Source organism: Eutrigla gurnardus (assembly GCF_963514095.1).
Source record: "Eutrigla gurnardus genome assembly, chromosome: 16".
NCBI lineage: Eukaryota > Metazoa > Chordata > Actinopteri > Perciformes > Triglidae > Eutrigla > Eutrigla gurnardus.
The window spans coordinates 7983266-8006650 of record NC_139927.1 but is presented as its reverse complement, the minus strand read 5'-3'; the positions used below and the strand labels follow the sequence as shown (position 1 = coordinate 8006650).

Sequence of the window (23385 nt, the reverse complement as noted above, 5' to 3'; positions counted from 1 at the left end):
GTTTTGTAATAGTCTATTAAAAATATTTAGAAAATAAAAACATTTTTGGGCAGGGAGTTTACATTTAAAGAAGCCATATTATGCATTTCCATGTTCATTACTTTCACACAATATAATGTTAAAAAAAATATTTTTCTCCTCATACTGTTTGTTTATCTGAATGGTATACCTGTATTGACCCTGTTTGAAACGCTTCCTTTACTCATTGCAACAGAATTGCGTTGCTAGGCAACATCTTGGGTCCAAGTTTACTTCCTGTCAGCTGATTCACGTTCGCTGGAACCGGGGGAAAAAAAACAAACTGAGACACATTTAAAATGTAAACGTTTAAAACAGCGAAATGGTCTGTATTGTATAGTTGTGACATCACAACCATGCAGATATCCTGACAGCTCATTTAAAGGCACTGAATATGGGTTTTGTGTATTTGTCCATGGATTGAGCCTTTTCCCTATTTCCACAGTATTTGTAAAGTAATTAGACCTGTTTAATTTTTTTAAATCGCACTTTTTACAATATGGGAACTTTATGTGTATGAGCAAAAGTGACATATCTGCATACTTCCTGATTGGCCCCAATATTAAAAGCTACACAACCTTTTATTTTGAAAAACCGGAGTACATTACACCGGAAGTACGGACTTTTACTTTTTTTATCTCCCAAAACATCCACCTCCAGCAGCGCGCCGCACGCACACACAGTGGAGCAGCAAGGTGATAGTCGGATGGACGACACGAAAGACAACATTTAAGCTAATTAATGTAGCCGTCGTCCGTTTGTTTCGTCCGTCTCCTCGCTAACTTTTAGCTAGCGTCAATGCTAACCGTTTTACTCTTTGGCTGCTTCAACGTCAGACGTCGGTTAACGCTCGTCGAAAGTTAGCTTTACGCGTTTGTTGATGTTCGCTTAGCGATATCAAGCCCTGGAAACGCATGAGAAGGTTTATCTTGGAAAGATATTACTTCCCTGCCGTCAGTGCAGATGCCTCGTCTGGAAAAGTCAAATGGCAGAGGGACAAAAAGGTAAGACGAGGAGGAAACTACGCGTGCCGGGTGCAGTGATTGTACACTCAGGACTTTTTTTTTTACACGTCACTGGTAGATAATACACAACTCTAATTACAAAACATAACTATTGGCAGGCACGTTTAAACGGTGGTGTGGTGTACGTGACGGATGCAAAGTTATGCAAGTGTCATAACAACGAAATACAGATTGCATGCATGTGACCACAGGATGGACGTTACGTTCAAATTGTGTAATAAAAAATGTACTCATGATCTCTTGCTGTTGAATCATTCAGACCAAAATTAGACTGGACGTTTGTTCGGAGGCTATGCAGCATCCAGAAGGTCCTGTTCCCATCGTGGACCAGTCCAAGTGCTCTGATGTTTGGGACTTTGCTTGCTGTCACTCTGACAGGTAACTTCTACAACACTACACTCCAGAAAACACCAGTGTTTTTTTCTCCTGCTGACCTTTGGTTTAAATATAGGCTCAAACGTTGCCTTATTTCTCCTATATAGTTTTACGATTTCTTTTGTCCCAACGAAGCGCTGACACCTTATTTATTTCCATCACCAGAGCAGCTGATCATTTACCAAGTGGGTGTCCTCCCCAGCCACTTCTACAATGTGCTGGCAGACAAAGATTACTCCGGTTTCAAGAGTCTGGTGGGCGCAGCTTTGGTGCTCATCGTCATCAACTCCACAGTAAGTGAGAGGGAGCACAATCCCCCCTCTCTGGAGAGTATTCTTACATTGTTTTTCTGCAAAAGGAATTGGGTCTTTTAAAAAAACTTGTTAGCATGCGCTAACTCAGCTGTATGTGTTTCTTATCATTGTCGTTTGTTCCCAGCTCTGCTTCTGATTGGTCTTCAATCTTTGGGGATTGATAAAAGTGTGACAACATATACTGTATTTACTTTTACTCAACGTTATTTAAACAATAGTTGATGCATCATCACAGATTTTTACTCAATACATACATAGATTATTGATAATCAAGCCATTTTCTAGGAAATTATTAAGAATTCTTAAAACAAAGTAACACTGGGTGAGCAATTGATATACAAATTATGATTTTGTTGGTAAAGTATTACTTTGAGTGTGTGTGGTTAGAGTACACCATTATTGTTATAATAATTGGGACAAATCTTGTGTTTCCAGCACAATGCATTATCTGCCTAGATACATATTTAGATGTGTGCTGAAACTAAATAAAGTTCCTCTGTTTTATCATATATTTGATTTTGCATTGCTGTCATAATGGACAATAACAAGTTGACACTGTCAGGACAGCCTGACATGTTCATTTTACAGCCTACTTGGATTTTGAACCTGAGAAATTGCAAACGCGTATCCGAAGAGACTGAAATTCTACATAAAGTTTATTTGTCCACATTGCTTTTTAAATTGAACAGTGCTTGCAGGCCTCATCCAAAATATGAGGAATCACATGAAGGAATCTGGTTTGTCCCATAAAACTTGTCATACGGTTTTTGTTTGTTGTCTCCGTTACTCTTACAGACTGTTTCCTTCTGTCTGTGTTCCTCTCTCCCTCTCCCAGTTGAAAAGTATCGACCAGTACATTTGCAATCAGATGTATGTTAGCTGGAGGAGGACGCTGACTGAGAGCCTCCATACGTCGTACTTCCAGGGCCGAGTCTATTACACACTCAATGTACTCAGAGAGGATATAGACAACCCGTAAGCTTGAATGGTTTCCCTCTTTTCTTGTTTAAAGAACATAGACATGAATGCAATTTCGATTCATCAACATTTATCAACGTGATCTGAAATCTATCATCTGAAATGTATTACTTCTTGTCTTTCTGTGTTACTTGCAGAGACCAGCGAATCAGTCAGGATGCAGAGAGGTTGTGCAAGCAGATGAGCCGCATGGCTAGCCGTTTGATTGTATCACCGTTCACACTGGCTTACTACACCTACCACTGCTTCCATAGGTGAGCTTGTTTGAGTGGCCACTGTCATATGAAGCTTCAGCGGAGACGTGCCTTGTGCTCTGTTGTGTTCAGGTGTCATGTGATCACAGCCACATATAAATAGTACCTTAAAAACATTGCTTTTGCTTTCTGGTAAATGTGAGGCTTATTTTTAGCTCAGTAGTTTACTTAAATGTATTGTTATTATTGTATATTATTATTATTATTGTCTTTTGTGTGTTAAAATGAGCAATATAAATAAAGTTGCTTTGCTTTGTAGCACCGGTTGGATTGGTCCTGTGAGTATCTTTGGCTACTTTGTGATTGGGACGGTTGCCAATAAAGTCCTCATGGGGCCGATTGTGTCGACTCTGTTTGACCAAGAAAAACTGGAGGGAGACTTCAGGTGAGTTCGGTATGTATGTCATAGTGCATCATATATCAAGTGTCCGTGTTAAGAAGAGTGTGCGCTGACAGACGAGCAGAACAGGAATGACTGGAAAATGTTTGAACGTCAGCAGAGCGGTTGGGTATATTTGTCAGCTTTATTCGATTCAAATCTAAGAAAATCAGCTTCAGCCATCTTTGCAGAGAGGAAGTGTGTGTGGACTTTGGCCCAGTGCCTTTTGACAGGAAATGCATCAGCTTTTGAAAGAGGAATTGTAACTTGATCCAACTGTGGCTTGTCAAGTTATAACAATGGGATTTTGTCTTGACGGGGAACAGTTTAAATTAAACTTGTGTTACATCGTAAGTTCGTTGCTTGAAAGTGGTTTTCCAGAGATGTGTTTTTTTATTTCTAGATTCAAGCACATGCAGATTCGTGTCAATGCAGAGTCTGCAGCTTTTTACAGGTGAGGCACATGAATTATATACCACGGTCAAGCTTTTCTCATTTATTTTACTGTGTCTTGTGCATGGTTCATGCTGAAATGGAAATGAGGACATATCTGAATCATTCCCACACACCAAATAACACCAATCATGGAGTTGAAGGAGGGCAAGTTGGAAAAAAATGCTATCTTCTTTTTTTTTTTTTTTAGAGCCGGTAAAGTGGAGCTCATAAGGACCGACCGCAGACTGCAGGCTCTGTTACAAACTCAGAAGAGTCTAATAAATAAAGAGCTCTGGCTTTACAGTAAGAACCTCCTACACACACCCACTCACTGACTCATATCTTTCAATGATTGCTGCTTGTTTAAACCTGTTAACCTCTGACCTCTCCTCTCTCAGTCGGGGTAAATACGTTTGACTACCTTGGAGGTTTCCTCAGCTATATTATTATCGCCATTCCCATCTTCACTGGAATCTACGATGATCTCACTCCCGGGGAGCTCAGTGCACTCATCAGTAAGGTAAGCAATCCTTTTTTTTTTTTTTTTTTTTTCCTCTCCCTTCTTCTCAGAAGTTGTGTTCTTACGAAATGCAACTTTATTCACATAAAAAGATAAGACCCCTTAATAATGTAGTCATAGGTCAAAATAAAAAAAAGGTTTTTATTTTCATACAATCAGTACAAATGTATGAATGTTTCAATCATTATCAATCTTTTTTTTTTTCTCAGCAACACATCATATAATTGGAAGGTAGACAGGTGAAATAGTTTAAGCAAATTCTGCATCATAATATTAAATCATAAAATATCTACAAATATGCACTCTTGTGACCTTTTACCCACAGTTATTTGATAGAGGGCAAAGGTTATGTAAGGCTTGCCATTACAGAAGAGCTTGCTGAATGTGAATGTGGTGCTAATGTAACCACTAGGTGGCAGCAAATACCTTCTCTTCTGATAAAACATTCATGCTGAGTTGAATGTCTGATGATTGACCGAGATATCACTTTTACATGTGTGTAAAAAAAAAAAATGTAGAAAAGCATCACCATGTAAAGCACATTTAAGTATTATCATCAGCCAGAATGAAATGCCTCTTGTCTCTTTCTTGCTGTCCAATGTGCCTCGTTGTTTCTGCCTTTTGTTCCGTGTTCAAACGGTCTTCCTTTTAATAATCTTGTCTCTTATTTACTCTCTGCTCTGGTTCACCCTTTCCTTGTTCGTATTCAGAACGCCTTTGTGTGCATCTACTTGATAAATGGCTTCTCCCAGCTAATAGACCTGTCAACCACTCTATCAGACGTGGCTGGATACACCCACAGGTATCACGCTGCATACTTAAATTCACTTCCTGGAGGACAGATGATGACAGCAGCATTCTAGACGCCATCCACATTTCCGTCACTGAATCTGTGTGTGTGTGCGTGTGTGGTCGTCAGGATTGGGGAGCTGAGGGAGGTGATGGATGACATCCTACGCACGCAGTGTGACTATGACCCGGCATCGGGGGAAAGCTACGACTTTGACAGGTTTGTGTGAGCACGTTTACATTGGTCGCTGCTGCAAACAAGTACAGCTAGAGACCGCATGTTAAAAGATTTAAAAACAAGGCAGATAGTAAAGAAGATGGCAGAAATGAATATAAAGTGCTTTAAGCAAAGCTTCTCAGCCTCCGCATGTCCTTTGGTTTTTAAATGTATTTTCTCCACACAGTGACTTCAACATCCATGCGGGCCCTGCAGACACTGCCTTCATCCTGGACCATCTTTCATACAAATCTCCCTACTCAGACAAGCTGCTGGTGGAGGATCTGAGTCTGACAATCAGCGAGGGAACACACATGCTGGTGGTGGGGAACACGGGAACGGGCAAGACGTCACTACTGAGGGTCCTCAACCGACTCTGGGAGGCAGACAGCGGTGAGACAGCTGCGCGTTAGTTGTATTAACACCACAAATATGAGAATATGAGACACACATTAGCAGCCTCCTGACGACTGTCGCCCGTCTCCTCAGGTTTTGTCCAGATGACCACGTGTTTCGGGCCCAGAGGAACACTCTTCCTGCCACAGAAGCCTTACCTGACTGACGGTACTCTGCGTGAACAGGTCTCGTCTTTTTTGTCGTTACAAAATAAATGTATAGATCCATTTGTCAAGTTATCAGTGCTGAAATCTAGCAAAATCAACTAACTTCACTGTAACTCTTTTCTCTGAAGGTGATCTACCCACTGAAGGATATTTACCCTTTATCAGGTATCAGATTTCACTTTGAATGAGCTGTTTATTAAACTGTCGACACTGTGTTGACGCTGCCTCCTGGTATGACAAATATATTTATATTCAAAATGCTTTTTTTTCCAGGCTCAGCTGACGATGAGAGAATAATAAAGTTCCTGGAACTGGCTGGAGTGGTGAGTGACGTTATCTTGCCGTATATTCCTTTAAACTAAAATCAGTTTGTTTTGCTAAATAGTTTATTCACGTTGAATATTTCACAAAATTCTGAATGAATTTGAACTAACGGATATCTGTGCTGCAGTCCAGTCTCCTGAAGCGGACAGGCGGGCTGGATGAACAGGTGGACTGGAACTGGTGAGTGAGATACAAGAGGAAAATACCTGGAAAGGTCCGGCAAAAAAGAAGCAGACACTGAACGTTTTTTTTTTCTTTGCAGGTATGATGTTCTGTCTCCAGGTGAAATGCAGCGTCTCTGCTTCGCTCGTCTCTTCTACCTGCAGCCCAAATATGCAGGTGTGTTGCTCTTGATTTCTGTCATGTATCCATGAAAGCATCAGAGGAATCAATACTTTGTGATTCTGTCACTGCATTGTCAGGGGAGCACTGTCACAGTATGTGATGTTTGTCTTCAGTGTTGGATGAGGCCACCAGTGCTCTGACGGAGGAGGCAGAAGGACAGCTGTACCGCACCTGTAAACAGCTCGGCATGACTTTGGTCAGTCTGGGACACCGCAGCAGCCTGGAGAAGGTAGACTGAACATGCATGAGTCCTTTTCCAGGGGCCACGTTCTTAAAACTTCAGAGTACAAATTGCTCCCAGTGACAAAATGGGTGTTGCTTCATCTTAGGCCATTTAGATCCTGTAAATAAATAATAAAACAATCTGGAAAAAGATAAGAGTTCAAACTACATTGGGAAAAATACTTCTAATTTATGAACGTCTCCTCTAAAATGTATAAAGTTGTGCTATTTTGCCAGTTTGTGAATATTTGGTTTCAATATGTCAATTTTCTTAATTTTTAGCTCTTGCTTTGTTCTTAAATCTGTCTAACTCGATGAGGGAGATTAACTCTGTCCTTCTGTTTGTCACAGTACCATGATGTCCAGTTGAAGCTGTGTGGAGAAGGCCTGTGGGAGTTAACCAAGTTAAAAGGAGGCAGCAGGAGCCTCAGAGAAGAGTCCCTCCCGTCTCTGTGAAGTCCTGGACATGCAGGAAGCATCGGCGTGGGAGACGAGGACACTTCTGAATTCCTCAGTTAGAAACACTCAAGTGCTCTTCAACCAGGCACTTTAAACCCAGATGCTCCAGTGGGGGTGGACACCTGAACTCCATTTTATATCCAGTTTGTACTCAAACAGAATGTTCTAGATGACTTCGTCACACAAATGCTTTGGATGGCTCCGTTATCATCAAGTTCACCCATCATGGAAACAAACTCAGAAAATCTTCTAGTTTACATTTGTTTATTATATAATGTTTACAAACACTACATCAGATATCTGCATTTATATGATATTAGCTCCAATTTGTAATAAGCACACAATGTGCTCAAATCATTCTAACTCTTATCAGGATCATTTATATTTATATACATATATAGTGTTTACCCAATTTCATAAATATGTCAAGTGTATAATAAAAAACTATATATATTTGACCTTTAAAATGTTTATATATATATATATTCTGGTTAAGTGAAATATGGACTAACATGCACTACTTTCATGTCTTTTAGACGAGGATGTCTAAAGAAAACACACCATCATACTTGTTGTTTACTGCAGAGATCACGGTGACCTTGTAGGATCTCTTGAACTCCTGCAGGATCATCCAGCGTGCTGAGGTCACCCAACCCGTTCAGGTCTCGCTCCACCACTTTCCGCAGCACCCGCCGCATTATCTTGCCTGAGCGTGTCTTTGGCAGCCGCTGAACAAACTGTGAGAATGACGTGATTAAGTACAAGTTGGTCTTTAATGTCAATTTGAAGAATTAACATTCAGCAACAAGTAAATTACCTGGATGAAGTCTGGACAGGCGTACTTGGCGATTTTTGTAGATACCATATTGTTTAGCTGCAGAGAGAGGTCCCCCTCTTGAACGTCCACATCCTTTTTTAGCACCACAAAGGCATAAATGCCTGAAAACAAACAAGTCTTTACTATGATGGACATTTTTTATTGTGTAGGAAAGACATTTTTCAACTGAATAGCTGACAAAAGATTTCTTTCTCACCTTGTCCTTTGATGTCATGCGAGTATCCTATGACAGCAGACTCAGCCACTGCAAAGCATTGGTTCTGTTACAGAAAGCAGAGTCGGGATCAAAAACGTAACTTCTAAAGAACAAAAATGTCTGGTTAAACGCTGTAGCAAGAAATGCTCAAAGACTTTAAAATGTGTTCACACCACAACATCCTCTAACTCTGCCGTCCCAATCCTGTGGCCGCTCACGTTGATGACATCATCAAGGCGGCCAGTGATCTGGTAATACCCCTCCTTGGAGCGATAGGCCCCATCACCAGTAAAGAAGTAACCTGTCGGCACAAAGAAAGATGAGTTGTTCTCTTCACTTAAATAAAAAGGAATTGAAAAACACTATGAACTTGAAGTCATCGTGCTGTACCAGGATGAGGCTGACAGTAGGTTTCAATGAATCTCTGATGGTCGTTATGAATGGTTCGGGCCATACCGGGCCAGGGCTGAGCTATACAGAGAGCTCCAGATGTGGGGTTGGAAGTCAGCACTTTTCCCTGAAGATAAATGGAAAATAAACGAGACACAAAATAATTCTATATTAATAAATCAATGTCTTAAATGCAAATATATATGTAGGTAAATTATAAGATAATTGTACTATGTAAATACTATTCAGTGAATGTCAGTGAAAATGGTGATTGATCTAATGACTCAACAAAACCGAAAGGAAAATATTCCTCCAAAATTGCCGAAAACAAGCACCATTAACGCACCACATTGTCAAAAGTGATGCTCTCAAAATGCTGTTTTTTGCTGAGGGCGAGGAAGCGAAATGAGCTCAGAGACACCACTCCAACCGTCTGCTCAATCTGTGCATTTCCAAATCAGCTGCAAAGTAGCACGACAGATTTTTAATGGGGAGTTTGGCACCCACAGACTGGGACTGATGGGTGGGAGCAGGGTGGGTATCAAAAGTGACACAGCTGGTGATTATTTTATAATCCTAATCTGACACTCCCTCCAGGCTGTTCCCAGCCATCCAACATTTTCAGGGATGACACACACACACACACACACACCTCAGTGTCCATGATCACGGGCTTAATGCCAAAGAAAGGTCTCATAGCCATTCCTGGGACAATCTCTGCGTCTGGTTCTGATGGCCTTGGGGTGATGCAGATGCCACCTGTCTCTGAGAACACAGAGAAAAAAACAAGGCAGATTATAAGGATGGCATTATTCTATATTCTAAAAACACCAAAACCAACACTTGTGTTTGTCATCCCATCCAGTTTCAAACGTCCCTGTTTCGTCTGTGGCACTAAACCCACTGTCTCCTCCTGTAGATGATGATCTTAATAAGACGGGTCAGAAGAATGGTTTATCGATCGAGAGTAGCCTGAGTAGAATTGCACAAGATGCGCCAAAGGTAAAATTAAAGGGACAGGAGGAGATTATAAATGAAAGAGCCAAAGAACAGTTTGTAAATCTATATGCCCTTTTCATCACTACAGATGTAGGTTGTGGAATTACAGCCATAATAAGTAAATTAAATTAGGTTTCCCTGGACCTCAGGGAGCCTGGTAATCCGCCTGGTAGTGTTGGTGGTAACCGTGCCGGAAACAGCAGAAGGGGTTTGTTATAAAGTAGGACACAACAGATGATCTCACAATAGCATTAGCAACTGGCATCCTGTTCAAATCTACTGCAACTGTGAGACTTCTGGACTAAAATTTCCCCAAAAAATCAACACTTTCCAAAAGTGAAAGTATAGTATGATAAAAAAAAATAATCATGAAAAAAGTGAAGGTACACTATGTTGTATGTATGGAAAAAAAGTCATAGTATACCATAAAAAGTGATAGTATAGTATACCATAAAAATGTCATAGTATACCATAAAAGTGGAGAAAAGATAGTGAAGTTTACCATAAAATGTCATAGTATACCATAAAAAGTGATAGTATAGTTTACCATAAAATGTCATATTATACCATTAAAAGTGATATAGTTTACCATAAAAATGTCATAGTATACCATAAAAAGTGATAGTATAGTATACCATTAAAATGTCATAGTATACCATAAAAAGTGATAGTAAAGTTTACCATAACAATGTCATAGTATACCATAAAAAGTGATAGTATAGTTTACCATTAAAATGTCATAGTATACCATCAAAAGTGATAGTATAGTATACCATACAAATGTCATAGTATACCATAAAAAGTGATAGTATAATTTACTATAAAAATGTTATAGTATACCATAAAAAGGTAATAGAATAGATGCCTTAAAAAGATGATGGAATATGTTGTCAATAATAAGTGATAAAGCCATACTATAATGTGACATAAGAATGTTGTTAGAAGTCATAGTATAGTATGGATTAAAACATATATATATGTAAATAAAGTCATCCCATAGTACGCCATCCAAAGAGTAAAAAGGTCATAGCATAGTACTGTATCCTCCTGCATACTCTCACCTCTCCTGTATGATCCAACATGAAGGCCTTATGCCAACAGCGGATGAAAATCTAATTCTCTCTCTGAACAGGCTACTTGCTCCCAGTTCAACCAAATGGTATTTATGAATAATGCCACTTAGTCCTAATTGGAAATAGTGGTCCAGGAAACATAATAACATAATATAATCCATTTTACTGAAATAGGGTATTTGGGTCATATCTGTGTCTGTAATTCTCAAGCTCATGATGCTCTGATGTTTAATTATCGTCCATTAATTATAGATTTTTGTCATTTGTATGGTAATTAACGCAGCTTTGCTCCATTTGATCATTACTTAATCTAATTTGTGGGGACTGAGGATGAAACACAGTGTCAGTTGGGTTTTTCTGTTTATCTGTAAAATGGTTTCTTTCAGCGAAATCAGCTGAATTCAAAACCATATATATCATAAGCTACTCTAGTGAGGGAATAATGGTTATTTTGCAGTGTTATCTATCAATGAAAAGTTTGATGTGTCACACCACATGCAATTATTAATGTAAAAGTCACAGATGAGGGCAGAAAGTATCAGGATTACTATACAGTAACTTTTACAAATCATATTTCTTACAATTTTCTATTTCTCTGTGTTTAATATGGAGACCCATTCATGTGTTTGGAAGGAGGTCAGGGTAAAACTGGAAGTACATAGATGATCCGAGGCTCTCCAGCTGACCGTGATCCACTTTGTGACGTTGCTCTTTTGGCAGCTGTGTTGTTCACAACATCTGCATTCCGCGGTCAAAATGTATTCAAACTTCCAATAGGCTTATGTGAGCATTTTGACCAACAAAAAGCAGGGATGGAATTATTGCCGGCTGCATTTCTCTATTTCTCTTGACTGCGATAATTCAATATAAAGAGAAAAGAAAAGGTTAAAGTTGAGATTTAGTTCAAGCCTCTGCTCCGGAAATGACTCTAAAAGGAAAACATCTGTTTGACTCGGGAGTCTCCAGAGGAAGGAAGCCTCCCTGGTTTTATGCATTTGTGTGTGTGTGTGTGTGTGTGTGTGTGTGTGTGAGAGAGTGAAAGTGTGTACTGTGCATGTACACACACACGTACTGTAACATTGTGTAGACGAACACACAACCGCAGGAGTGTTATATAACGCTGTTATCATTGGAAATAAGAAGGCTGAAGGCCTGTTTTAGTTTCCGCAGACGTGGCCATGTTCAAGAACGAGATAATGAACTTAACAATAGGCTCTTTACATTTGACAAAAAACGAGTTAATTGGAATACATTTGAATGAATTAATCACAATTTTCTGATCAAAAGGTATTTGTACTTGATAAATGACTCGACTGATTGCTGTTCGGACCTTTAAGCCAAAAAGACTAGAGGTTTGTTTCCATCCAGCTCTTTTCAATTTGCACATAAAAAAAAGATGTGGAAAAGTTGGTGTATCGATAGAAGCAAACTGCAACAAAGTGCAATGGAAAGAGATTCAGAAAATAAATTATGTGCATGAAGCACTGACTTTCTATCAAGCTTTCTACACAGTTTTTCAGTATTTTTTTCACTTTTAATTCAGTCATTTTGGGTTGGGGTCTTCTGTTGGTTCTGAAAAAATGTAGCTAACGCCTTCTTTCAAAGGACCACCAGGGGGCGCCTCTTCAGTTTTCCAAAAGAAGTCCGACTGTATAGAAGCCTAAGAGAAAATGTCCCTACTTCTGGCTTTACAGCATTATAAAAGCTTCAAGCCTTCTTCAACACAGCATGATAATCGTTATGTTAATCAGGTTCCTATTTAGAGTGAAATAGATGATAACCACGGCGATGTCCGGTCTGGGAGTTGCCCAAATCTTAAGCATTAATTAGCATTTTCTTTGCCAATCTTCTTCTGAAATTCAGTTAAAATGTGCGATACATTTAGTCTGACACCTGGCTGATGGGCCTTTCACACAGGACACGGCAACGGCGCCGCTGCTCTCCGAAACCCAACATTTCCAGTAGCGAAGTGTATTCCCAGTTACCTGTCTGCCACCAGGTGTCCACCACAGGGCAGCGTCCATCTCCAACTACTTTGTGATACCACTCCCACGCTTCAGTGTTGATGGGCTCACCCACTGCAGACAGACACGTATAATTCAATCAAATAACGTGGTCGTATATTCATTTTTGCATACTTGTTATAATTCCTATTTTGTTCTATATGTAGCACACAACGTATTGGAGGCTTTACATTCTGTTATGTTAATCTCCTGGCATGCTGGGCTTTGCTTTGGTATGTCGACATACAGGCAGGCTTGACTTTTAATATACTGTCAGTATGTAACACGTGTCGGCTTTCCTCTAAAATAGGCAACGCTATGAAAGCTGTGTTCACGGGAAAACTTTGATAAGAAAGGTAGGTCGAAATTATGATCACTTTTCCTTTAACTGGGAGCTCTTGTGTCCGGACTCGTCAGCGTGGTGTTTGGCGTACCTGAGCCCAGAGTTTTGAGGGTGGAGCGGTCGTATTTGTGGACCCACTGGTCTCCGTACTTGAGCAGCAGACGGATCGCTGTGGGGGCCCCGTAAAACTGGTTGATCTTAAGTCTCTGAACCATCTCCCAGTACCTTCCTGTGAAAAACAGGACACGTCGAACAATGTGTTTATTCTACAATGTGTTTAGAAGTTACCGAAAATGTGAATCAGAAATGAGAGATTAGGATAAAGAAGGAGTCTGAGAACTAAACTAGAAAACACTTTTAATCCTTATTAGTGTTCCTGTTTCTCCTTGAGAACAACAAGCTGTGTGTGCTGATAGACACAACACTGTGTCCTACGCCTGTGTATACAGAAGTCCTAATTTTAGTGTGGAAGGCATGGCCAACTTCAACTGTAAACAGTTATTCATAGGCAAAGACATGAGAATGCAGAGCTCTTGGCAAGGACAATCCTTAGAGGACGTCTGCCAACACACTTCCCATAGTCAGTCATAAAAGTCCCATTATCGTGATACCATTAGAGCTAATAAAAATAAATTACTAGAAGAATTATTTGAATGCAAGAAGAGTTTTCCTGCAGTGACGTGTGACGTTCATACCTGGGTCGGGGTAAACGGGAGTGCTCTCAAAGAGGACGGTGGTCCCCCCGTTTGCCAGAGGCCCGTAGACGCTGTAACTGTGTCCCGTTATCCAGCCGATGTCGGCCACACAGCCGAACACGTCTCCATCGTGGTAGCTGAAGACGTACTGGTGGTGAGAGGAGAAGGCTGATTGGACGATTGTATAAAATATAATAATAATAATATAATTATATTTGAATATTTACATAATGTTAACAATATATTTTTTTTAAATCACGCAGATGTGGGTTTGGGCTGATGTTCACCCTGTGTGTGAGCGCTGCGTACAGCAGGTATCCGGCCTGAGTGTGGACGAGTCCTTTGGGCTTCCCGGTGCTGCCTGATGTATAAAGCAGGAACAAGACGTCCTCGCTGTCCATGGCGGCCGGCTCACACGCCACATCCTCCTTCAGCATCTCCTGCATGACATCACGACATTAAAAGGCTGGTTTTTTTTTTTTTTAAAGTCACACTAAGTAACCACAGCAGAGCAAAAGGTCTGCAACAGAGAAATATTCTAAAAAAAAAGGCATATAGTGCAGAAACAATTAGCACAATTAATCACACAGAGCTTTGCAGTCTTCTGCTTATGGCATTAACATCTCAATCACTGTTTTCACTGAAGATGCATTTCTGATTTGTTGAACTGACACTAAACATTATACACTGTCATTCTAGTCTCAATGTTGACCATTGTGGCCTTATTATGGTTGTTTTGTTCTGTACATATGTAGTTACAATAACTGGTTTGTCCTTGTTTGTACAAGGACAAACCAGTTATTGGTTTTTTTTTTTTTTCTTCTTCTTCTTCTTCTTCTGTTTGTTTGTTTGCTTATTTTGTCTGTTTGTTTTTCTATATTGCTGAGAACATGTTTGTCTGTTGAAGCTATGTTTGTCTATATGTTTGGACCCCCTCGAAAACGAGATGGTACATCTCAAGGGGTTTTATCCAAATAAACAAAATTTTCATCAATCAAGTTGTGATTGGCTTTCTGCTCTCTCACCTCCTCCATGGGCACGTCCCTGGCTGTCATGGCGACCGGATTCTCTGTTCTCATGGCAACTAACACCTGCTGTACCGTCGGGCAGCTCTGAACTGCCGTATCTACCGTCTTCTTCAGCTCGATCACCTTGCCCCCTCTGACGCCCTGGTTCACGGTGATGACCGTGCTGGACTGGGCTGGAAAGGGGATGGACATGAAAATTAAACTTATTGAATTTGTGATGGATTCAATATTATTATCTTGGATTATATCACGAAAAAAAAACAGCCTCCAAAAAAAAGTATTTGGCTCCTTTTCTGCTAAATGCTCCATTGTGTTCGTCAGCTCATTATAATTGCTGGCCATTTTCACCAACGACAGCTGCTACTGGAAACTGGGTTAACAGTGAGTCTGGACTAAAACAGTTCAATTGTGGGGCTTTAAAACCAAAACAATGAGCTGAGAGACGCTAAAATGTGTGAAAGCTCAGGGGAGCCGTAGAGTGGTTATTCTCAGCGGGATCCTCACAACAAGCAACCGCTCTCACATAGGATTTTTATTATTTTTTTCCAGCAACGCCGCCTCACCGTCTCTGATCCGCTCTGCGAGGGCTTCGGCACTGAACCCCGCAAACACCACGTTGTGCACCGCACCGATACGGGCACAGGCCAGCATGGACGCCACGGCCAGAGGGCAGGGGGGCATGTAGATGGTGACGCAGTCCCCTCTCCTCACGCCATGACGCCTTAACAGGTTGCCTAGGCGACACGTCATCTCCAACAACTGCCTGTAAAAATACAGCAACTACACCACATGAGGCGAAACAACCCGGTACACACACACACACACACAAACACACATTGATTTAAAATCTTCCTGCTGACCTGTAGGTGACCTTGACCTCTGACCCCGGTTCATCCCGCTCCCAGATCAGGGCCACCCTCTCAGGAAAGGTGTGCACATGGCGGTCCAGGCAGTTCACTGCAGTGCCCACACAGGTACACACAGATAAACACGTTACCTGACGTGAACGTGGTGCGTTCAAGGTATCCTTTGATAGAGAGTTTACATAATGACGCCTTCGCTGTCTCTTTGTGTGTTTTATGAAGACGTGTTTCTGCATCATGTTGAACCTCCGAGTTCAACGCATAGTTTATTCTAACAATCAAATATATTTCTATAAATCAAATTATCATATTCTAATTAAATGTGATTATAAGTCTTACCGGAGACATTCAGCTGTCCACCCACAAACCACTTGATTTCCCCCCGGTTCAGGTCACAGTCCTGGACCGTGTGGAAAGGACTGATCCAGCTCAGTCTCTGCCGCGCCGCGGCGGCCCAGAAGCTCTCGCCGTTGACGACGGAGAACTCCTGCAGCGCGGAGCGGTCCTTCACGCCTCCAAAGCCCGCAGCCTCCGGCATGAACGCCGCGATGTTGCATCTCCGTCGACCCCAAACCTGCAGATACGGTTTGATGACCCGACGACCGAAGGAAACGCACCCGCAAGGCAGCCACATACTGAGAGTGAAAGTACTCGGGTGGCTCCCGAAATTTTATTTGCAACGCCTTTCCGCCTCGGTTACGTTTTTTTTTTACACACTTGTGGAAGTTCGGTGTTCAACTTTCCCGAAGAGGAAAACTTGGAAACTCCGGAGGGGGAGGGGGGAGGGCGGAGTGATGCGTTAAAGGGCGGTTATAAAAAAAACAAAAAAACAATCTCGGAAATTAGAGTTCCAGCTGGATTTCACCATCAGTTGCGAAAGAAAACGGTCTTTTTCGAGTAACAAAGACGGATTTGATGCATTCAAAAAATACCGTTTTTACAACTAAGCCTTCTCATTTCCCCCAATTTAAAAATCCAGAATTCATGAATAGAATTTAATTAAAAAAATATTTTGAGATATGAGCCTATAATGTCGAAGGCATTCCTGTTTCTTCAACAGTATCTTTTTTTCAGTACTTTGTAACAAAACATTTTTTGTAAAAAATAAAATAAAAAAAAGTTAACCTTTCGACTTCAACATTGTTTTAATTTAAATTATTTTGTTATATAAACCCCATCTCTCGACTCAAACGTCTCTACAACCTGGAGCCTGTCAGTCAGTCACCATGGCAACGATGCAAAGCACACATAATTTCCTTCCGCTTTTGTTAACGGCGTGATTCCCCCCAAGGCGACTTGTGTGCGTGCAACTTCACAAGCCACGCCCCTTTGTGGCGTAAAGTACACTCACCTGACCAGTGGAGCAACTTTCATCCCCGACTTACTTACTCACTCAGCCACAGAACCACTTATTAGGGCTCGCCCTCTTCGATCCGGCCAAAAAGCAGAACAGAGCAGGAGGACTTTAAATAGCAGTCACTTTTTAATGAGTCTACAGTTACATTTATACAGAGACAAACACAGATAATGAATGTTAACTGTACTTAACAGCACGGTCTTGACTATTGGACAATATTTTCAGTATGTACATCAGAAAAGTTGCAACGGCTGCAAGAAATCAAAGAGCTTTTCAGTCGCCTAACTGAAATCATGGAGGTCAGAGGTCACATTCACCATTAGCGACTCTCAAGTATAGCCAACTGCTTCCAAACACATCTTTATCCTCACTGTTGCATAAAAGTAGCTGCCATTTCACAGAACTGCAAGGTTAACAATCTATTTTAAAGAAAATAAATATATATATATTTTTATTTTTATTTTTTTTAAACACTGCTCTTCATCAGAACATTGGCGGTAAATGTTAAGGAAACATTTTCTGCCCTCAAGCCTCCTTTAGTCTCCAACAGAAGGTGTGTAGTTTGGTTGGAGTTTGCTGTACATGTTTTTCTATTATTAGAGCAGTGAGGATGATCGTAAATATTTGATCTGCGGGTTTGATCGACAGTTTAAGGTTCACTCGAGCTCACATGCACCAATGTCAGACTCAACCAATTAAACGTCTGCCTCCGAGATGCTTGCAAACTCCACTCTGAAGGCGTTTTCACTATCAGTCTGTATCCCCGCAGCTTGTTTTCAGTCACACTTTAACACCTCTGCCGTCGCCTGCTCCGTCGCTTTGTCCTCCGCCTCCTCTTTATGAGTCACGTGGCCGTTCCTTTTGTGGGAAACCGTCCCGAGCACCATGGCGCTGTGCTCCTGCGCCTTCGCCCGCAGCGCAGCGATACTGTTCTCCCTTAGCTCCTCTTTAGAAATCGGTGCGTTCGCGGCGTCTTTCATCCGCTTCTCCGTCTCTTCCTCCATCACTTTGTCCAATGGGTTCTCCTGTGCTGATGGTGGTGCTGGCGGTGTCAGCGTGCAGGGTTTTCCAGGAGAAGTGTGTGGGGTTTCAACTGACTTCTTGTGCATACCTGAAGGGGAAAGCATATACGTTAATTCACGTTTGTTGTCTTAGTGTTTCCCAGTTGTAATCCTGCTGAAACTGCACCAATTTTTACTCAAAAGCGAGACATTTTGAATGTACTCAGGCGTTTCATATTGAAATAAAGCGTGAAAGAGAAAGGGGATAGATTAGTGGCTGGAACATCTTATTTCAATTAGTCACCTAATTGATTTAAACTAATCAATTAACACGAGGTGAGAGAGGACGTTTGGTCTAATCTGTCCTGATTAAGTAGGATTATCACCGTATCGACCTTTTATTGACAAGCTGACACTTTTATTGGCTCCCAACATGAGCCGGGCTTAGCTTCCACTCGCTGTTGGAATACATCTTAATCACGGGTTTTCAAACACGATCACACTAACGAGGAAAGCAGGATGTCAGGTTTTAGAGCAGGTACAAACTTGTGTATTTCAACTAACATATGGGTCAACGGTAGCTACATGTGAAAGAACAAATAGGTCAACGGATTTTTGATGCATAGAGAAAGTAAGGCAGCTTTTTTTATGTGTTGATCTTCAATGAGTATCGATGTTGACATTAAACAAAAAAATAAGTGGAATATCTATGATTCAAGGTCAATAAAGATGCATTTTCACAGTAAATATGTTGACTTAAGTATATATTTATGAATATATTTTTGGATTAAGGAGGGGAAAACCGTATTGGAGTAATTTTGTTCTCATACATTTTACGTTTTTAATGTACTTCTTTCTCTTCCTGTGAGAAACAGCAAGGAAAAAACTGTCATAGATGTATGTAATACTGTGTAAAAGCACACTTTACCAATAACATTAACAATGGCCCTGTTCTATGTAAGTGTCCCACTAAGCCGTGGCAGTGAGAATACCAGGACACTTAACATGAAGCAGCTAATTTACACATCGGCCTTTCCCATTATGACCTGTTACAAGTTAAAATGCTGTGTGATCCCAGTGGACATCTAACAAACAACTATTTACCTAATAACCAGGGAGCATAGGAGTCTGTGACGCCCTCCTTGGCCGACTTGAGGATGGACTCTGGCAGCGGGATGGAGTGGCGGACCATGGCGCCGTACAGACCGTACTCTGCCATCACGCTGCTGCGACCCCAACACTTCTCCCTTTTCCTCCACTTGGCCCTTCGGTTCTGAAACCACACCTGGAGAGACGAGGGTCGGATAGAAAGGAATTAGATGACGTTTAATCTTTGCATAACTGGAACGTGTGCAGGTGTATTCTCTGTTGTCTGGTTCAAAACCCATCCATCCATCTATCCAACAACCTTAAATGTTATTGGACCAAACCAGGACTTAAAGTCCCCCTCCACTCAATTTATTGGTTTTATTTATTATTACTTCACTCGGATGTTTGAGTAGGAGACATCTTGTGTTTAAGAATCAGTTTTTCATGTGTATAATTAGATTTTTTTTTAACAACGTAATTTAACTTTTGTGAAAAGCCATATCTGACTAAATTATTAAAAGCAGATTATTTCCAGATGTTGACGATGGCTGGCCTTCTTAAATTTGTAACAATTGTAATTCTAATCCAAAATCACTGCTCTACCAACACAGGATTTTTTCTATTTTGTGGACCAGGAGATAAAAGAGTATCAATGGAACAATGACATCTGCTGGAGGCTTAAACAAAAAAAGGGATTTAATAAATAAGACTGATTTTAAGAGTTCAGTCTTGACTCAAATGTATTCTATATTAACCTATAGGACCATTAGAGACTCAAAATGCAAATGTGCTCTACAATATAGATGTGTTACACAAGTCCTGAAATTCAGCATTTAATATTAAAATATTTTCCTCATCGCTTAATTTTCTATAATATGTTGTATTTTGTCAGTTGTGTGCGTCTGTTTATTATTCTCTTCCCGGATCCTCAAGATGCCTAAATTGATTTCCACCAAGCCAGACCTCGCAATAGCCTCAGCAAGTGTGTGAATATGGATGAGGAAAAATAAAAAATGAGCATCCTAAAATGGCAGAGGAGGCGGCGGCGTGTGTGTGTGTGTGTGTGTGTGCGTATTCCGCAGACCTGGAATTAAAAACGATCAAAGCCGAGCCTGGAAAGCTATTCAGGTAGATCTGATGATAACCTCCATCTCATAAAAAAGATGGGCCTCAGATGAGCAATCATGCTTTCTGACAGCGAGTGTGTGAGTGTGCATGACTGTGTGTGTGTGTGTGTGTGTGTGTGTGTGTGTGTGAGAGAGAGAGGGGTGACCCCGGGGGCGAAGAGGCTGATTGAAAAATAAGTTAATTTCCAGGGCCGATCGATGGGAGACAGGCGCTTAAATATCACGGGAAATTAAAATGCTCATAGCAGCCAGTCATCGCCCTCTGCTCGGCTGCTGACCTGTGCTAATTAATTTCTATGTAGTTATCATTTCATCTCGGGGCGGCAGAGCGGTCTCATGCAGGGAAAGGGGTGCTAAGTTCTCCTCAATTAACCAATTATTACACCGAGAGGGCGAATTGGCTGCTGATGTGAAAGCATCATTGTGAGGATGATGATGGAGCAGCTGACTGGATTTTTCCTCTCCATCACTTCTACCTGAATTTGTGGTATGCACCAATGTTTGTGATAATGTTATAAATGATTTAATATCCAAATAATTTGACTACATTTCTTTTCTTTTTACAAAAAATTGGCTTTTTTGTCTCTCTTAAACGTAAGATTCAAATAAAAATGCATAAATAAAAGGTGATAAGACAGCATACATTTCTGCAGACATTAATACACACCTGTATTCTGTCCTCTGGCAGCTCCGTCTTCATGGAGAGCATTTCTCGGGCGTACACGTCTGGGTAGTGGGCTTCGTTAAAAGCTTTCTCCAGTTCCTCCAGCTGATAGGATGTGAAAATGGTTCTGCAGACAAGAGAACGTATCAATAAGTACCTCTCTATACGTTGGAGCCCTTCATACTCTCACATTTGTTAAATCAAATAAAACTAGAATTTAAAATCGAATAATTATTGTTTCCAGTGAGGAACAAAGATGGAACATTTTTGAAACACAGCAATTTTACATATTAGCATTGCTTCTTTGTTAACAAAATCATAAATATGTCATTTTATTTACCCCCAACACACATTTATTATTTCAAAACGAAAATCTGACAATATATTTTTAAAAGACAGAATAAAAACCAAGATGATTGAATACCAGATCAAATATAATAACATGCAATAAACACACGTTTAATACAGGACTTAGTCGTGATTTAGAAGCCTAAAAAGGGCTGAAACTGTACGCCACATTAGTCTAAAAAAATAATTACAATTATATGTTCGATTATCTCGTTTTCCGTTTTGCTTGGTTTTACCTGTGTCGTCTTTTCTTCCGTTTCTTGCTCTGACTCATTGAGGATTTAGAGAACTTCTGATCGCCGGAGGAAAGACTCATGTCATCAGAATCTGGGAGGAAACACGTCAGGAGGAAATATGAGTATATAATAAAAAATTATAATAATAGTATAACAACGACATTACTAATATATATATATATAAAATAAAATATTTACAATGATATATTACTAATAATAATGACAACAACTATAATCCTTCCTATATTGTAGCCTACACTAGCTACACGAAAGAATATTTACGCTAATCTTTTTTTTAAAAAGTGAGAATTTGATTTCATGTGTCTTCAGCGCAGAATAAATAAATATATTTCCTGGATTAGAGTAAGGTAGAAAAAATATTTCTTCAGGGCTCTACATTTTTGCTTCTCTAAATTTTGAAAACGAAAGCTTTTAAAGATGAATTTGAAAAGTGAAATTCTACAGCAATCATCACTCGGATCAAATGCGCGCGCGCGCGCGTGCGTGCGTGTGTGCGTATGGGGAATTACGCTTGCGCTTTTTTTTGCGAGACACTTCTGCTTTCCACCGAGTTTAGCTCGTTCCCACTGAAACACACGGCGGACTAATACATGTAATGTGTGTGAAACGCTCACCGGAGCTGGCGGAGTGCTGCGCGTCCATCTGACGCGGGTCCACGTGCGCCGCTCTGTGCAGCGGCTGCAGGTGCACGTTTTGCGCCTCTGCAAGCACCTCCAAGAAAGCAGGCTGGCTGTAAAACGGGTGTATTCCCTCCGATCCCAGCAAACCCATACCGACCCCGAGGCCCCCGTGTCCGAGGGCCGACCTGGCGGCCAGGACATGCGCACTGTGCGGCAGAGCCTCCAGCGGCCGCCGCTGCACCGCCGGCGGCTCCTTGTTGAGGCCGAGCAGCTCCTGGATCCCGAAGCCGGTGCGCCGGTGCACCGTGGGGGCCATCTTCCAGACTGGGGGCGACTGCAGGGATCCCCCGTGGTTCAGGCCGGTGTGCGAGGCTGGTTTCTGTTTATTCTCGGTGTCTGAGAGCACAACTCCCTCCTTCCCCGTCATGGCGACGAGATTTCACTTTGTTTTTCACTTCCTCCAAAAAAAAAAAGGAAGCCAGAATCCCTGATGCAACAACGCTGTGATGCTCCTTCTTTATCTCTCTGCCCTCCTCTCTGTTGCGCTTTTTATCCAACAGGCAACAGGCAGCAGCCAATCACAAGAGGAGGAGGAGGGGGGGGGGGGGGGGGGGGGAGACTCCACGCTGAAGTTTGCATGAGCGTGAAGCTTTATTATAGTAGATAATACAATTTCTGACGATTAAACGTGACAAAAAACATTGTCTATTTACCTTTTTGCCAATACATTGCTGAGGATGTGGATGAAAAAAAGTGGTATCTCTTCCATCTGGTGACTGCAAACAATTATAATTACAAGTTTTTGTTATCAGAAGAAGCTAAATCGAAAATGTGATACCATAAATTAATAAGTAATCATGCCCGTTCAGCCGATATATATCGGAACCTAAAAGCTTTAGGCTATTTTTTTAATTTCATTTTGACTGAATTCGATTTTTGGTTAACACACGATGGAGGAGGTGAAAGTTCTGTCTTGTGAACATGATTCACATAAACATCCCCAGATAAAGAAGATCTAAATACGCTCACTTCCATCGTGACTCCTCGTGTTTCCTGACCGGCGAGCAGGCTCGTCCCACAGATCCAATCAGACGGATAAGTCGCTCAAATCGAGGAAAATCAGCTTAATTTGCGGCACGTTTGTCCTCATTCACACGGTGGCGTCACTGTTGAGATTTAGTAGCGAGGAAGCAGCTTTTTGGATCTAAAATACTGAAAATCAAAAAGAATACATTCATAATAGAAGTAGCCTTGTTTCTACATCTGCTTTACTTTAA

General features: G+C 41.1%; 3 protein-coding genes across 3 annotated transcripts; 1 reads left to right on the top strand and 2 right to left on the bottom strand.

Annotated features, from left to right (window-relative positions):
* Positions 1 to 686: 686 nt before the first annotated feature.
* abcd4 (ATP-binding cassette, sub-family D (ALD), member 4) lies at positions 687 to 7643 on the top strand. The gene is made up of 19 exons (XM_084030396.1): positions 687 to 1022; positions 1303 to 1421; positions 1584 to 1711; positions 2568 to 2707; positions 2848 to 2964; positions 3224 to 3349; positions 3747 to 3797; positions 3987 to 4081; positions 4177 to 4298; positions 5009 to 5100; positions 5218 to 5307; positions 5492 to 5697; positions 5794 to 5885; positions 5996 to 6032; positions 6141 to 6190; positions 6319 to 6371; positions 6454 to 6530; positions 6650 to 6765; positions 7110 to 7643. Exons 1-19 carry the CDS (start codon positions 982 to 984, stop codon positions 7212 to 7214), a joined length of 1857 nt encoding a protein of 618 aa, XP_083886522.1. The 5' UTR covers positions 687 to 981; the 3' UTR covers positions 7215 to 7643.
* A 59-nt stretch (positions 7644 to 7702) lies between these two features.
* LOC311026707 (acetyl-coenzyme A synthetase 2-like, mitochondrial) lies at positions 7703 to 16397 on the bottom strand. The gene is made up of 14 exons (XM_084030395.1): positions 15985 to 16397; positions 15643 to 15739; positions 15346 to 15545; positions 14780 to 14955; positions 14042 to 14194; positions 13755 to 13902; positions 13151 to 13288; positions 12699 to 12791; positions 9294 to 9406; positions 8642 to 8768; positions 8425 to 8552; positions 8252 to 8315; positions 8035 to 8156; positions 7703 to 7954 (listed from the first exon to the last, which is right to left on the bottom strand). The coding sequence occupies exons 1-14, from the start codon at positions 16277 to 16279 to the stop codon at positions 7781 to 7783; spliced, it is 2028 nt and encodes a 675-aa protein (XP_083886521.1). The 5' UTR covers positions 16280 to 16397; the 3' UTR covers positions 7703 to 7780.
* A 729-nt stretch (positions 16398 to 17126) lies between these two features.
* Positions 17127 to 22616, bottom strand: LOC311026956 (visual system homeobox 2-like). Its single transcript, XM_084030685.1, has 5 exons — positions 22103 to 22616; positions 21468 to 21558; positions 20887 to 21010; positions 19108 to 19288; positions 17127 to 18113 (listed from the first exon to the last, which is right to left on the bottom strand). The coding sequence occupies exons 1-5, from the start codon at positions 22533 to 22535 to the stop codon at positions 17779 to 17781; spliced, it is 1164 nt and encodes a 387-aa protein (XP_083886811.1). The 5' UTR covers positions 22536 to 22616; the 3' UTR covers positions 17127 to 17778.
* Positions 22617 to 23385: the final 769 nt, after the last annotated feature.

Coding starts and splice junctions, on each gene's coding strand:
- abcd4 (XM_084030396.1), top strand. CDS start 982: ATGCCTCGTCTGGAAAAGTCAAATGGCAGAGGGACAAAAAG. Junction 4,082..4,176: donor TAAAGAGCTCTGGCTTTACA/GTAAGAACCTCC, acceptor CTCCTCTCTCAG/TCGGGGTAAATACGTTTGAC. Junction 6,372..6,453: donor GAACAGGTGGACTGGAACTG/GTGAGTGAGATA, acceptor TTTTCTTTGCAG/GTATGATGTTCTGTCTCCAG.
- LOC311026707 (XM_084030395.1), bottom strand. CDS start 16,279: ATGTGGCTGCCTTGCGGGTGCGTTTCCTTCGGTCGTCGGGTCATCAAA. Junction 14,956..15,345: donor CGCAGAGCGGATCAGAGACG/GTGAGGCGGCGT, acceptor TCCCCTTTCCAG/CCCAGTCCAGCACGGTCATC. Junction 8,157..8,251: donor GCATGACATCAAAGGACAAG/GTGAGAAAGAAA, acceptor GTTTGTTTTCAG/GCATTTATGCCTTTGTGGTG.
- LOC311026956 (XM_084030685.1), bottom strand. CDS start 22,535: ATGACGGGGAAGGAGGGAGTTGTGCTCTCAGACACCGAGAATAAACAG. Junction 21,011..21,467: donor CGGAAGAAAAGACGACACAG/GTAAAACCAAGC, acceptor TCTTGTCTGCAG/AACCATTTTCACATCCTATC. Junction 19,289..20,886: donor TGCCAGAGGACAGAATACAG/GTGTGTATTAAT, acceptor TCGTCTCTCCAG/GTGTGGTTTCAGAACCGAAG.